The sequence below is a fragment of the Octodon degus genome, unplaced genomic scaffold, assembly GCF_000260255.1.
Source record: "Octodon degus isolate 3935 unplaced genomic scaffold, OctDeg1.0 scaffold00036, whole genome shotgun sequence".
Classification (NCBI taxonomy): domain Eukaryota; kingdom Metazoa; phylum Chordata; class Mammalia; order Rodentia; family Octodontidae; genus Octodon; species Octodon degus.
Genome location: NW_004524612.1, coordinates 12,539,752 through 12,552,676, shown reverse-complemented (window position 1 = coordinate 12,552,676; position 12,925 = coordinate 12,539,752). Strand labels below are relative to the sequence as shown.

General features: G+C 51.9%; 1 protein-coding gene across 1 annotated transcript in view; it reads right to left on the bottom strand.

The window, feature by feature from the left end:
* Positions 1–11,514, bottom strand: part of Dpysl2 (dihydropyrimidinase like 2) — a 61,958-nt gene extending 50,444 nt beyond the window's left edge. Inside the window, exons 1-3 of the mRNA XM_004630681.2 lie at positions 11,119–11,514; positions 7,973–8,061; positions 6,124–6,308 (exon numbers count right to left, since the gene is read on the bottom strand). Coding sequence (XP_004630738.1) covers positions 6,124–6,308; positions 7,973–8,061; positions 11,119–11,157 — 313 coding nt within the window. The 5' untranslated portion in view covers positions 11,158–11,514. The remainder of the gene's footprint in view (positions 1–6,123; positions 6,309–7,972; positions 8,062–11,118) is intronic.
* Positions 11,515–12,925: the final 1,411 nt, after the last annotated feature.

Genomic DNA, 12,925 nt, shown 5'->3' with positions numbered 1-12,925 from the left:
GGAGCAGCGGATGGTGAGACAGTCTGAGAAAGAAGGTTTCCCTTGACAGCTGCGTCCTGGTAAAGAAGGGTGGCGGTGGGAGGGGCGCACTCACAGGAGCACACCTGCCCCCCCGTGGGGCTCTGCATTCCCTGCCCAACTAAATCAATCAATGAAATGCCGTGAGGGAAGCTTCTCTAATATGAAAGTCAAGGCCAAGCAGCCCAGGCCTAAGCAGGAGAACTGAAACTCATCTGGATCCTAGCTCCTGTCTTGAGCATATACTAAACAAAACCACAGAAAACACAGGGTGGGGAGCAGCTTGCCTAAGTGACTGCATGGTCTGCCCTCCTTTCTAAACTCAGTGTCCTCACAGCTCCACTAGGACTGGCACAGGGAAGGTCAGCCTGCGAGGAGGGAGGGAGGAGGGGGTGTCCACACTCTCCTCCCCAAGACCTGAGGGTGGGGACACGATGGAACGGGACGCAGCTCACCCTGTCCTGTCTGCCAGGTGCAGCAGCTATGTCAGTGGCACAGGGCAGAGGACAGGGTTAGAACAGGCAGGAGTGACATGAGCAAAGGGAACCGGGGTAGGAGGACACAGACGTCTCAGACATGAAGCCACCTGCACTTGGCCAGGATGCCCACCAGCTCATGGTAGGTGGCACAGTGCCAGTGAGACAGAGGTTGACGCCTGCACAGGACCCCGTCCCCATGCCCACCTGGCTGGAGTCAGACTTAACACAACAAACCCCTTCAGGAGGAAGCACCTCACACAGTGTGTACACTAGCTCTCTGGGAGAGCTGCTCCGTCTCAGAAGGCCGATTCTCTACTCCCTCCCTCCACTCTGCACAATACCAGGTATCTGGCCATCCACCCACCCTATACCACCCAGGGGACAGATCCCACTCAGAGCTGGGATTCACACAATGATGTGAGAGCTACCAAAAGCACTGTGTCCTTAGGCAAAGCATGTGACCTCGTGGGTACAGGAGACCAGAGGAGGAGCAGAGAGAAAGCCCACACCGACAGCTCAGTGCTTAACGTGGCTTCGGAATCGCCAGACCACAGGCAGATTCTGCGGCCACAACTTCAGTCCCAGACTTGGAAGCTCTTGTCTGATGTGGCTGGGTGTTTTTGTAAACACTCGCTAACCCTAGTCAAAAGAAGGCTGCAAAGGGAATAATCAAAGTATCGGTTACAGACACATTCACAGGACAGCGTGTGTGTTCACACATGCGTGCCTGTCATGACAGCCACGACCCCAGATGCCGCAGGAGTTGAGAAATGACAAGCACAAGATGTACCACAATGGTACTCCTGAGCCACGTCCCCTCAGGAGGCCACTATGACTTTCTCAAGGCTGTTCCTCCTCAGGGAAGCTCAAAGAAAGCTGCTCCCTCCGCCATCACTAGGGGGCCAGGACACAAGCCCCCTGCAGTATTCAGTCAGTCAGTCAGTCAGGGGCAAAAGCTAGCATTTGCCACAGTGCAGGGAGTGGGCTGGGAGCCACATACACTGGGCCACCTCAGGCCCTGGGGATTCACACAGCAGAGGAGAGACCTATTTGCCCCCAGCTGAGGTGACAATGAGCCTGGGACATATTGTGCAGAGCTCTGACACTTGGGCTGCGTTCTCCAAGCAAGAGGGAGCCACAGAAAGGTTTGGAGGAAGCAGGTAATACGGATACAGCTACCTGGACAAAATGCCTGGGACAGAGGCCAAGACTACTCAGGGGGTGCAGCCAGACTCTGGAGGGGGAGCCAGCAAGGGGCGGAGCTGGAGGGTGCAAAGGAACAGGCACGAGAGACAGCACAGACAAAATCCACTGGGTGAGGACAGCAGAAGCTGCCGCAAATATTCTGAATCAGTTCGGGATATTGAGGCCACCATGAAAAGACACTCTCAAAAAAAAAAAAAAGACACTCTCAAGGAGGGACTTCTGAAAGTGGCAAAGATGATGCAACAAAATGTATTCAAAGCCAAAGGAATATTTTTAAGGGAATTAATGGCAAGGTGTCTTTTAATATATCAATTTTTTATTTTTATTTAAACCCTTGCTATAATTTTGATCACACCTCCTGGCAGGATGAATATACCCAAGGTACAACCAGAGACTTGAACCCAGAGGGGCAACAGATCTAGAATCCAGGAGCAAGGCCACTTCTGAAGATCAGAGCCTCCCTCTGCTACAGAGGACCACCTGGGTGGGCTATGCACAAGCTCCTCACCTCTGGGGAGAGGCTGCGGCTCAGGACGGCTGAAACGACATCCAGGGCAGCGGCTCCTGGTCCCTGGGGTCTCCTATGAGCCACACAGTCGGCCCTCTGTGTCCAAAGGTATACCTAACCTAGAGCTCAACTATTTTCTTTTTTTTTTTTTTTTTTTTTTTTTTTTTTTTAATTTTATTTGGGTGTGTGTGTGTGTGTGTGTGTGTGTGTGTGTGTGTGTGTGTCCAGCTCAGCCCACCAGGGGGCGGGGCTGGCTGGCATGTGGTGCTGGGGGATTGAACCGCGGTCTCTGTGCTTTGCTGAGCTTGTTCTACGTAGGTGCTTTAGACCACTGAGCCATCTCTCCAGCCCAGAGCTCAACTATTTTCATAAAACCTTGTTTCTTTACTGAACATGCTCCGGCTTTTTCTTGTCACTACACAGCACACCAACACTTCACATCGCCTTGGGACGGCAGGTGATTTGAGATTATTCTAAGTATAAGGGAAGACAGACATCTACCATAAGAGACTTGAGCATCTTCAAATGCTGGTATCCTGGTGCGAGAGGGGAAGTCTGAGGCCCCGGTTCCACTGGAACAAGAACGATTCATTCTTTTCCATATTCTTCATCTGATCACAGATCTAACACAGTTGCTCTTGAAACTTGCTCTACACTTGAGCTAAGTACCATCTCACTCAAGGACCAAACACATATGTTCCCTCAGCTATATTCTAAAAGAGCTGGCAAGACTCCGGCTTGGACCACCAAAGAGAAACAAAAGGAGAAAGAAAGCCACAGTGGGTCCATTCTCCAGTTTTCCGTACCCACCAAGCACCTACAACAGCTCTGCCAAAGCTGTGACCAAGCACCAGGTTCGGCCAGATTCCTGGGTCCACCTGGCACCCTCCTCTATGTCAGTGGGTTACAAAACATTTATGACACCTCCCAGCGACACCAGGACCCTGCACATGCTGAAGGACTCATGGTCTCAATGAATGCCTAGGTGAGGCCAGCAGTCACTGGCATCTCTTTCCTCCAGCTCAATAGGGAAGGACAGCACCAGACCCTCCACCCAAGAAAGAGACAGTGACCACCACAGTCCAGCTTGATAACAACCTGCCCCCTACTGCAGCGGAGGCACCAGGAGGACGATGGCAGGGCCAGAGGTGTTAGGGTTGGGACTGCAGGTGTGTCCTACAACTGTCGCCTCCCTAGGCATACAGGGCAAGTATCAGTAGGCACTTACTTCTGACCTCAGGCTTCCATCTAGAAGAAGGGAAGTCACTGCTGCCTGCTTCCTGGGGGCTCTGAGACCCTGAAGCCCATCCCTAACATGCCATGACCCCTGGGCCAGCCTGGATGGCACCTGCAGGCTTCATGCGGAGTCTGCTTACCCACCCCACATGGAAGGGGCAAGGCACGTCCCCTGCCCCTGCACTGGGTCCCTCACAATGCCCCATTGTGCGGCATTTGGAGACAGGCTCTGGCCAGTGGCAATACTATTTTTTGCCACTCATGTGTCATCTTTTTCCAACTGTACTTTGCTCCACAGGCAGCGCCATGACAAACAGAAATGGAGCCCATGGCCTGTGACAGGAGCGGAGCCCGAGCCTCAGGAAAGCCAGAGCCAACAAGGGAACAGTTGAGGACCCATCTGCTGGTGCAGGTGACACACCCTGGACAGCCAGAAAAATGACAAGGAAGAGAACACAAGGTCTTCGCTCCAATTTACTTCAAGGGCTTATTTCAGCAGCTGCATACTGAATTTGAATCTGTTCAAAACATCCTAAGCATTCCTCCCTGACTTTAATATGCATTAAAAAAAAAAATCCTAGTTGCATCACAGGCAGGTCATATGGAAGTTGCATTAAATTCCTCCCCTCTGCGAGGCCTCCTGGCTTATACTGCCCCACCACTCACTCCCTCCAAGCAAAGTAGAAGGTACTGTACACATGCAGCAAAGAGAAAAAAAGTCTTGATTTTCTTCACCATCAGTTACTGCTCCTGCCCCCGGGAAAGGCTGGTTACTTGCGAGCCACGTTAGTGACTGTCAGTGTGAGGCAGGGCAAGGCTGAGCCACGCCGTCACCCAGCTCGCTTCCGCTCTTCAGCTTGCTCACTCACCCCTCCTCCTCAGGCTGGCGACTGCATCATAGAGCCACACCCAAAGCCATCCCATTCTACCAGAGCAGGCAGTACGGTGAGAGACACGGGCAGGAGCCCCAGGGAGCAGGGACAGGGGCCTCCTGAGGGACAGGGCCCTTTGGCACCTGCCAGCGCTGGATGAAGAAACAAAATCTCTCACTGCCCTTGGTACATCGCTAATGGGGAACTGGGTAAGCATTCCTGGTGGGGATGAGCTGCTGAGGCCCACAGAAGGGAGGTGACCTGCTCAGCGTCACACAGCAAATGGCTTCTTCCCCAACAGCTCCCACTGGGCGATTTCCCCCAAAAGAGATGTCGCCAACCCTTTCCTCTGAACTACCACTTATGGCTTGTTGACCTCGTGACCAGAGCCACTTCTGAACTCAGAAGTGAGGCCTTGCAGCTCGATGCAGGATCCATGCCTCTTCTGGCTCCTAATACCTTAGCCACTCACCCGGAACACCAGCGAGGGGGAAGTGGGGGCCATGGCCCCAGGCCTGAGGTGTGCATGCAGGCCCCCCCCTGAGATGAGCACCCATGAGGACCAAGGCCCACAGCAGGACAGAAGCAGGGGAGTTCAGGTGGGAGGTGGTCAGAGAGAAGCCAAATCCAGACAGGAAGCTATCTGCACGTGTCAGACACTGAAGACTGGAACAAGAATTGCGTGGGTGATTTCATATGTAAGAGAGCTCAGACTGGGATAGCAAGCAATGCTCCTCCAGCCCAGAGAAAGCAAGAAAGATGCTTCAGATACCTGCTGGGTCCCTGCCTGGGTCCTGAAGCCCCAGGCTTAAAGACCATCGCTGGAACATACCCAGGAGGACAGGCTTCTCAAAGGAAGCAGCCAAGATCCTTCGATCAGTCTGACCCTCTTTTGAACCCAATTGTTAGCTCTTCCCACATGGCAGATGGTACATTAACGTCCACTCTTGGATAAAATCTATTTTCTAAAACATGTATCAGGAGGCCCACTGGGCAGTGTGCCCACCTCCTCAAATCCAAAAAAGCATTTGCAAAAAGGCGATGAGCATTCCCAATAAGCTCTTACCACGGGCACCACATCCAGAGGGTGCCCCTTAGACTGACTGCACCAAAAGCATCTCATGGAGCAACCTAGGAAGAGCACCCAGCTGTGGGAACCACCAGGCTTCTTACCTAAAGCACAGATGCCAGCGCATCCTTCTCTAAGCACAGGTGCGCAAGTTTACATCCCAGGCAGGCTGCAAAACATTCCTATCGCTGGACTGGAAGGCCGTGGGTCAAGGTTTCTTTTGCTACACCCGTGCCGCGTTCACCCTGAGAAGCATGCTTAGGATTTTTCCAGTACTAAAGGTTGAACTCAGGGCTTTGCACATGCTAGGCAAGCACTCCAGCACTGAGCTTCAACACAAGCCCAGGAATTACGTTTCAACATACCAAAGTCAATCATTTAGGAGCAAAACATCAAAATTAATGTTTTGAAGCTGACTCCAAATGCTGTGTTTTTACAACTAAATCACATTTGGGAGTCATGACAGACCAAGCTCCAAGTAGAGAAAACAAGAAGCCATTCTTCTTAGCCTAAAGATTCCCTAGAACCGGACTCGCATGTTCAGCTGCAGAACTCAGAGTTTGACGGGAAACAAGGACAAGGACATCAGACCAATTATTAACCCAGCCAGGCCCCCATTTAATAGGTCAGGCCACTGCCAAGGCCACTGCCAAGGCATAGACCTTTGGAATAAAGCATCAGCACCCACAGATTCATTTCCCCACACAACAATGAGGACGCTCGACAGCTGCTTACTGATCATGGTGGTCCCCCCGGCCAGGGCTGCCTTGGTCCCCTGGAAGAAGTCATCAGCAGATGTCATCCCCTGGTCCGGCATCTGGAACCGAGTGTGGACATCAATTCCTCCGGGGATCACCATTCTGGAATGGGCCTCGATGGTCTTCACCCCTCCCGGCACAATGAGGTTTTCTCCGATTTGCCTAAGCAGAGTTAGCGAAAAGGGCAGCCCGTCATCGAAGTGTGGAGTTAAAGAGGATCGGACAGTTAACCTCACTCCCTACCCTCCACTAAGCCATGGACTTCTCTAATTATTGTAACTCCTCACGGAAGCATTCCCCACTCCTTGTCCTCAAATGAAGAGGGGATGCTGAGCAAAAGTGATTGCACAGGGCCTGAGTGGCCCCATTCAGGGGCTGATACCCAGGCCCAGGGCTACTTAGATAAAAGGTCACTCAACCTCAATGCTCCTAACACAGCATTCAGCTCACCAGCCTGCACCAACAGGCTGCAGATCTGGCTGAGCTTTCTAAGCATTCGATTTCACCATATCCTTTCCACTGGAGAGAACACTAGAAAGGGTGGAGGTAAAAGTGGAAGTGGAACAAAACAAGGTGCAGGAAAAAAGCGAACATGATCATTTGAACAATTGGAAAACGTGGAAGCAGATGCCCATGATTGAGACTGTAAAAGCAGAAAAACAAATATTCATCACATTGGGGGACATGATTCACCTCTCAGCTTTTGGAAGTGTTTTTTTACTACATCTTTATAGCAATTTTCCAAAAAGAAAATTAATTGGCGAGGAACTGGTAAAAGCTCCAATGGAAATGAATGACCACTGAAGACAGCAGGAGTCTGCACCTCCACCCCACCCCCCCACCATCCCACTGCCCCCCATGGCCAGATTGGATCACACTGTCTCACGACTGGGGACAGAAATGGAATAAGAAAGTCACGGCACTGGAGAGTCCAGTTTGCCGTGTTCCCAGCAAACACACACGGAGAACACATTAAATGTAGAAATGTTAAAACCTATTTTAGGCTCATAAATCAGGGTGCGAGCTTCCAGGCAAGAGCCATGGCCCCTCCAGTTTTCCACTCCTCCCCAGCAGTCTGCTATTAGCAGCTGATGAATGCTGCTTATTTAAAAGATGTCACTGGCTGCAGTGTTTGCCTTAAGCAGATGTGCTGTCTCTGCAGAGCCTTCGAGCTGTCCCAGGAAGGACAGCATGGGGACATTGGTATGCACTTAGCTCTTTTCACACCCAGCAGGCTCCAAACTTACCCAAACTCATAACAGCCCTGTTGTTCCTCCTCCGTAATATAATACACAATAAACACAGGGACAGCCTTATTTGTAATGGTTGCCACTTGAAGAATGAAACCTAAAAATGCCCCCAGGACTAGGCTGTAATTTGTCTGTATTACTTGGCAATTAACTTGTACTTCTGTGGTTCCTCCTGCTTGGACTTAATCAGGCCCCTTCTGATTAAGAAAGCAGATGAGCTGTCCTGACACAAGAGGCTGTGTTCGTGTCCCCTAGGCAATCCATCCCAAACAACCGCCTTCTAGAACAACCTTTAACATATTCAACATATCACAAACCAAGTATTTGGGCTGGCAACAAGAAGATATTGTGTCACCTCTGCTAAAAATAGTAAATTACATAATACAACATGCAATGCAAAGGCACGAATTGTGACTGCTAAGTCCTGAATCTGAATTCTCAAATTCATTCATTGCCACCAATCATAATGGGCTTAAAATAGCATCTGAATTGGTCACTCCTGGAGTCAGGCAAGTAGTTAAGAGGGTTCAGAAGCACTGGGAGTCAGACCTGGACATAACAGGGAGTCACACTCACTTGATCAGCCCATCCTCCATGTATATGTCTGCATAAAACGACTGGTCATCGTTAACGATTTTACCACCTTTGATCAGAAGACGATCACTCTGAAACAAAGAGGCAGGAAGGTTACAATGCATACCTGATCTATGAGAAATGCAGTACTAAGAAAACGGAGCTGAGAGCACATTACTACTATCCTTCAGTGGCAGTCCCAAGGAGCCGATTTGGGGAAGGTTTGGTAATACAAGTGAACCTGGATGTAGCAATCTATTCGTCATCCTGAACCTGTGAACCGCCTCTTTCTATTAGACTATAAATCTAAAAACAAAATAAGGGTTCCCTGAAAACACTTCAGATAAAGACAACACTTTTTAAATGACTTTTGGCTAAACTTCATTTTTGAAAAAACACATGTAGTAAGGTCACGGCTTGGCAAGGTTTATGTGCGGAAAAACTGACCAAAAGCCTGTTGTCATGGACTCTGCTAGACAAACACACTTAGTTCCACTGTAATGAGGTTCCAATGCCATATGTCCCTTTATATTTGCATTTATCTTTAGGGTAAATCATAGCAAGTGTATCAGGCTGAGAAGAACTAGGAAAAAAAAAAAAAAAACATTTTCAAGTAACCAATTAAGAAATAGGTAAAGTTTTATAAAGAAGTAGATGAGATGATAAAATTAAAATCTAACACTACTCTGATGGACTTAACTGATGATATTCGTGCAAAACAAAAAAGGACAAAAATTGCAGTTTAGGGCCAAGAATGAAAAAGAAACGCTACATGATGGCTTGCAGCTATCCCAGATCCAATGTTCTTGATGAAATGGGAGGGGGCTGGGGAGATGGCTCAGGATCACGGCATGCTCAATACATGCACCTGTACTATTTCAAACTGGATTTATGCTTTAGAGGCTGAGCCATGAACGCCCTTTAAATATGCACATTTCAAAGGAGACCATTCATCTAGACAGGGGTAACCCCAAAATTCAGTGAAAGTATTCTCAGCAAGTGCTGTTTATGTTTAATGGAAAGCTAGAAACCTTTAAAAAAACATCTAAGCTACCAGAGAGCAAGGGGGTTGAAACTCATTTGCACACAAGTACACACAGCTAAGCTCAGGAAATTATTGTCTTTTCCCATACTGTGAAAACAGAGTTGATTTTTATGTTGTGCACTACAGTTTTTCCTGTTGATGCTGACACTGGTGGGTCAAATGGAAGTAGTCTTCGATCCTTGCCCCCATCTGTGGTAAATGTAAAGACCTTCACAAAATCTTGTCGGGTGCCTCACGCCATAGCAGGGTCAGGATGCTCTTATTTCGTGTGGGAACCAAGGCTGAGAGAGAGTAAGCCTACAACAGTACTCCCACGCCCCTTCTCAGATGTGGAGCTTCAATAACAGGGGAGATCAGAAGAAGCCCTCCCCTGTAACGTTTGCCCCTTAGTCTCTTCCCTAGGGAGAATCCCCAAGGCACCATCATGCCCAGGAAAAAGCTAGCATCACACAGTCCGGCTCAGTCCAGTGACTTCTAGAAGGTCTCTTACATAAGAGGCTGGCGGGGGAGGGGGGGGGGTCATGTATAGGTCCTAGGATAACGCAAACATCTTTTTTTTGGGGGGGGGCGTTACCTTAAAACCCGATCTTGTTGATTGTTTGCCTAATTTTTTCCCCTTTCCCATCCAGTCAAAACAACACTGCCCTGTTCATTCAAGAAGACAGCAAATTATCTTTGCTTGCGGGAAATCTGCTTCTCATCCCCAACCCTCAGACTCCTTCCTCCAGCGCAGGGAGCTCAGAACCCTGAGTCCCCCGCGCCCAGCCCTTTGGGATATGGAGTCTTTGCCATCCAGAAAAAAACAGTACCCACCCTTGATGTAGAACAACCCTGCTCATCCCAGAAAACCCAAGCACACGCCCCTCCCTCTGCATAAGTCCCCACAGCTCCCCTGCGGAAGGGTGTGTCCCCGTGCGCAGGGAGGACCAGGGCCAAAGACACAGCCCAGACAAGCGAGCGTGCCCTCAAATCCAGCCGTAAAATACATCTATCTTGACTCTTTCGGGAGCGCTTTCGCGTCCTGCGTCGGCCATGGGTTCCACCCTGAAATCAGCTGGCCAGCGGCGACGGCACAGCGTTATATAACAATGAATTCCCCGCCATTCCTCCCTCCCTGGAATTTCATTAGGGGATGGACAGAACAGGACCTGCGCGGGTTTTCCAGTAAAAGACGAAGAGGATGGGGAGGCATAACGGGTGCCTGCTCTGAGGCATCGTGAATTCACGGCACGGTCGTCTCCCTGTGGCGTAGATGCTAACAATGCCAGGCCCCAGAACGGGGGCGAAACCTCCGGCCCTGCGATCATTGTCTGACGGGGGCCGGCGGAGCCATCTGCTGCGTCCTCAGCTCCAGAGTCGGGCTCGCCGTGGTCCCCGGCGCCAACCGCCCAGCCGCTTTGTATGCGCCAACGCGGACGCCTTCCCAGTGGTGGAAGGGGCCGAAAAGACGCCGAAAACGAGCCCAGATCCCTCCCAGGGTTCAGCCCCAAACCAAGCGGCTAGAACACCCAGAGGGGGCACCAAAAACCTGTCCTCGGTTGACAAAAAAGCCCCGGCCCTCTGCACATCCCCGCGCCTCCGCTCCCTTCCCAGGGCGCATCATCCTGGTGCACCCAGCCCTTCTCGGCATTCGTGCTGTCACCACGCCTGCGGGCTGTACCCGCTCCGTCTCCGAAGGAGTCTGGAAAAGCTCCAGAAAGCCCCGGACGACAGCGGCGGAAGGCGCGCAGAGGAGCTCTCCCCAGCTCCCCATCGCGGCCGCCGCAGCCCGGCCTCGCCTCCTGGCCCTGCGTGTGCAATGTGGCCTCCATTTGCTCGCGCCCCGCAGGCCGGCACTGCAGCATCGCGCGCGACAATAAAGGATGCAGCGGATCTGGCGCGCTCCCCAAGGCCACTCCGCGCACCCGCGCTCCTATTTTAATGACTTGCAAATTACACGCCTTATAATTCTTTATGATTGCACCCCCTCCACCATCATACCACCATCGCCTCCGTTCGCAACAGAAAAAAAAAAAAAGTTGGTACCACTCCCTCCCCCGCTAAAAATTCCATAGATGTTCAGTGCCACAAAAGCCGAACGCAGATTCCCCAAGTACAAACTCACCGTGATGCGTGGAATGTTTTTCTTCCCCTGATAAGACATCTCTCTCCAGGGAGAAAATTAATTTCAGGACAGCTTTAAGGGGAAAAAAAAAAAAAAAAAAAAAAAAAAAAAAAAGGCCGGGAAGGAGACTTGGTTGGGGTTTTTTGTTGTTGTTTTGGTTTGGTTGTGGTTTTCTGGCAGGATTGAAAAAGGTACAATAGCTTCGCTGGTCTTGCTAGTAGCAGACTTCAGGAATGTAAAGGATAAAGGCAATCTTCTGTCTCTCTTCCTCTCTTCCAAACGCAGCCCCGGCTAGGGCGGAAAAAAAAGGGAAAGAGACAGAGGAAGAGCGAACAGGAGGGAAGGGGGTGGAAATAAACTACAGCAATAAAAGCCTCGGTTCAAGTCGGCCACCGCGGCGCATGCGCGCCAGCCACTCCCTTTCCTCCCAGGCAAAAGCCATCCGCTTCGAGAGAGCTGCGCCCTGATTGGCCACCATCGTGGGATATGCAAAGGAGGCCAGCGGGGCGGGGCGCGGTGACGGGCGCGACAGGCTGCAGTGTGCGGCCCGGGGCCGCGGTCGGTGCGTGCGCCCGAGCCGGGTGCGCGCCTTTCGCGCCCTTTCTTTGAGCCTGGGCGGCGGGGATCCAGGCTGGCAGCGGCCCCACAGGCTTCATCAGCAACGCTGGGACAATGGACCGGTGGTCGTTCGGACGGGGGGGAGGGGGCTCAACCTCGAGACGGAGGGGCTTCGGGGCAGCCCGCACGCGCACGCCCGCCGCGCGCCAATCCGCGGAGGCTGCCGCTGCGCCCCGCGTGGGGTGACTGCGCCGAGCCAATGGCTTCGCTAGCGGCGAGCGCGCGACTGCGCCTCGGCCTCCGCCCTGCACCGCCGGGGGCGGGGACGCGCCAGCCCCGGGCCGAAGCGTGCAGCCTGCAGCGGGAAGCGGGTCCAGAGCGGCAGGGCATCCGCGGGCCCCGCCTCAGCCGCCCTTTGTGCCCGCAACACACGAGGACAGGATGGGGGAGAGCGTGCTGCAGAGGCCCGAAGTCCCCAGTCTTGGGTCCTGCCCCGCCTCTCTGGTAGTCACGCCCACTCCGACACACACACACACACACACACACACACACACACACACCCGGGTGGGCGAGCTGGGCGAGGGGGAGAGCGTGCTGCTGCTGCAGCAGAGCCACCATGGGACCACATCGCAGGGTTAACGAAAAGCGAGGAGAGGCGCTGCGAAGAAACTAAAGCAACAAAAAAAGAGCTAATACCGCAAAAGAAGGAGAAATTGAGTCTTCGAGAAACGTTCAGACCCAGTTAAAACCACGAACCCCCACCCCACCCCATAATCTGTAGTCACCCTTAAACAGCATTCAAGTCCTCTCTGGGTAGCCCTAGGAAGTGACCTCTAAACTTGCCGGTCAACTATATTTTTGATGTCCTTCACATCCACGGGGAAGAGAACTGGTCCAGTGGATCCCCAGCGGGCCACCCCTTAGGAAATTCCCCACAGGTACGAAGACTAAAACCTCCGGACCCGCCTGGCTTCAAGCCTTCTTCGCTTGAGATCAAACAATGCAGACGATGGGGTGGGGTTAGTTTAATTGGCTCACACCTGCTTAGTAAAGATTAGCCAGATAAATAGAGTACCCTGGGACCCGTGGGCCCAGTCTTGGGGATTGCGCTTGACTTCTCTGGCCACTAGGGGAAATGTGACATTCACCCTAAAATTCCCACAGCAAGCTTCACCTCTTCCCATCCATGCCACTTGGACTGGCTGCGCCTCTGGAAAAGGAAAAAGGAACACGTCCTCTCCACCTGCTT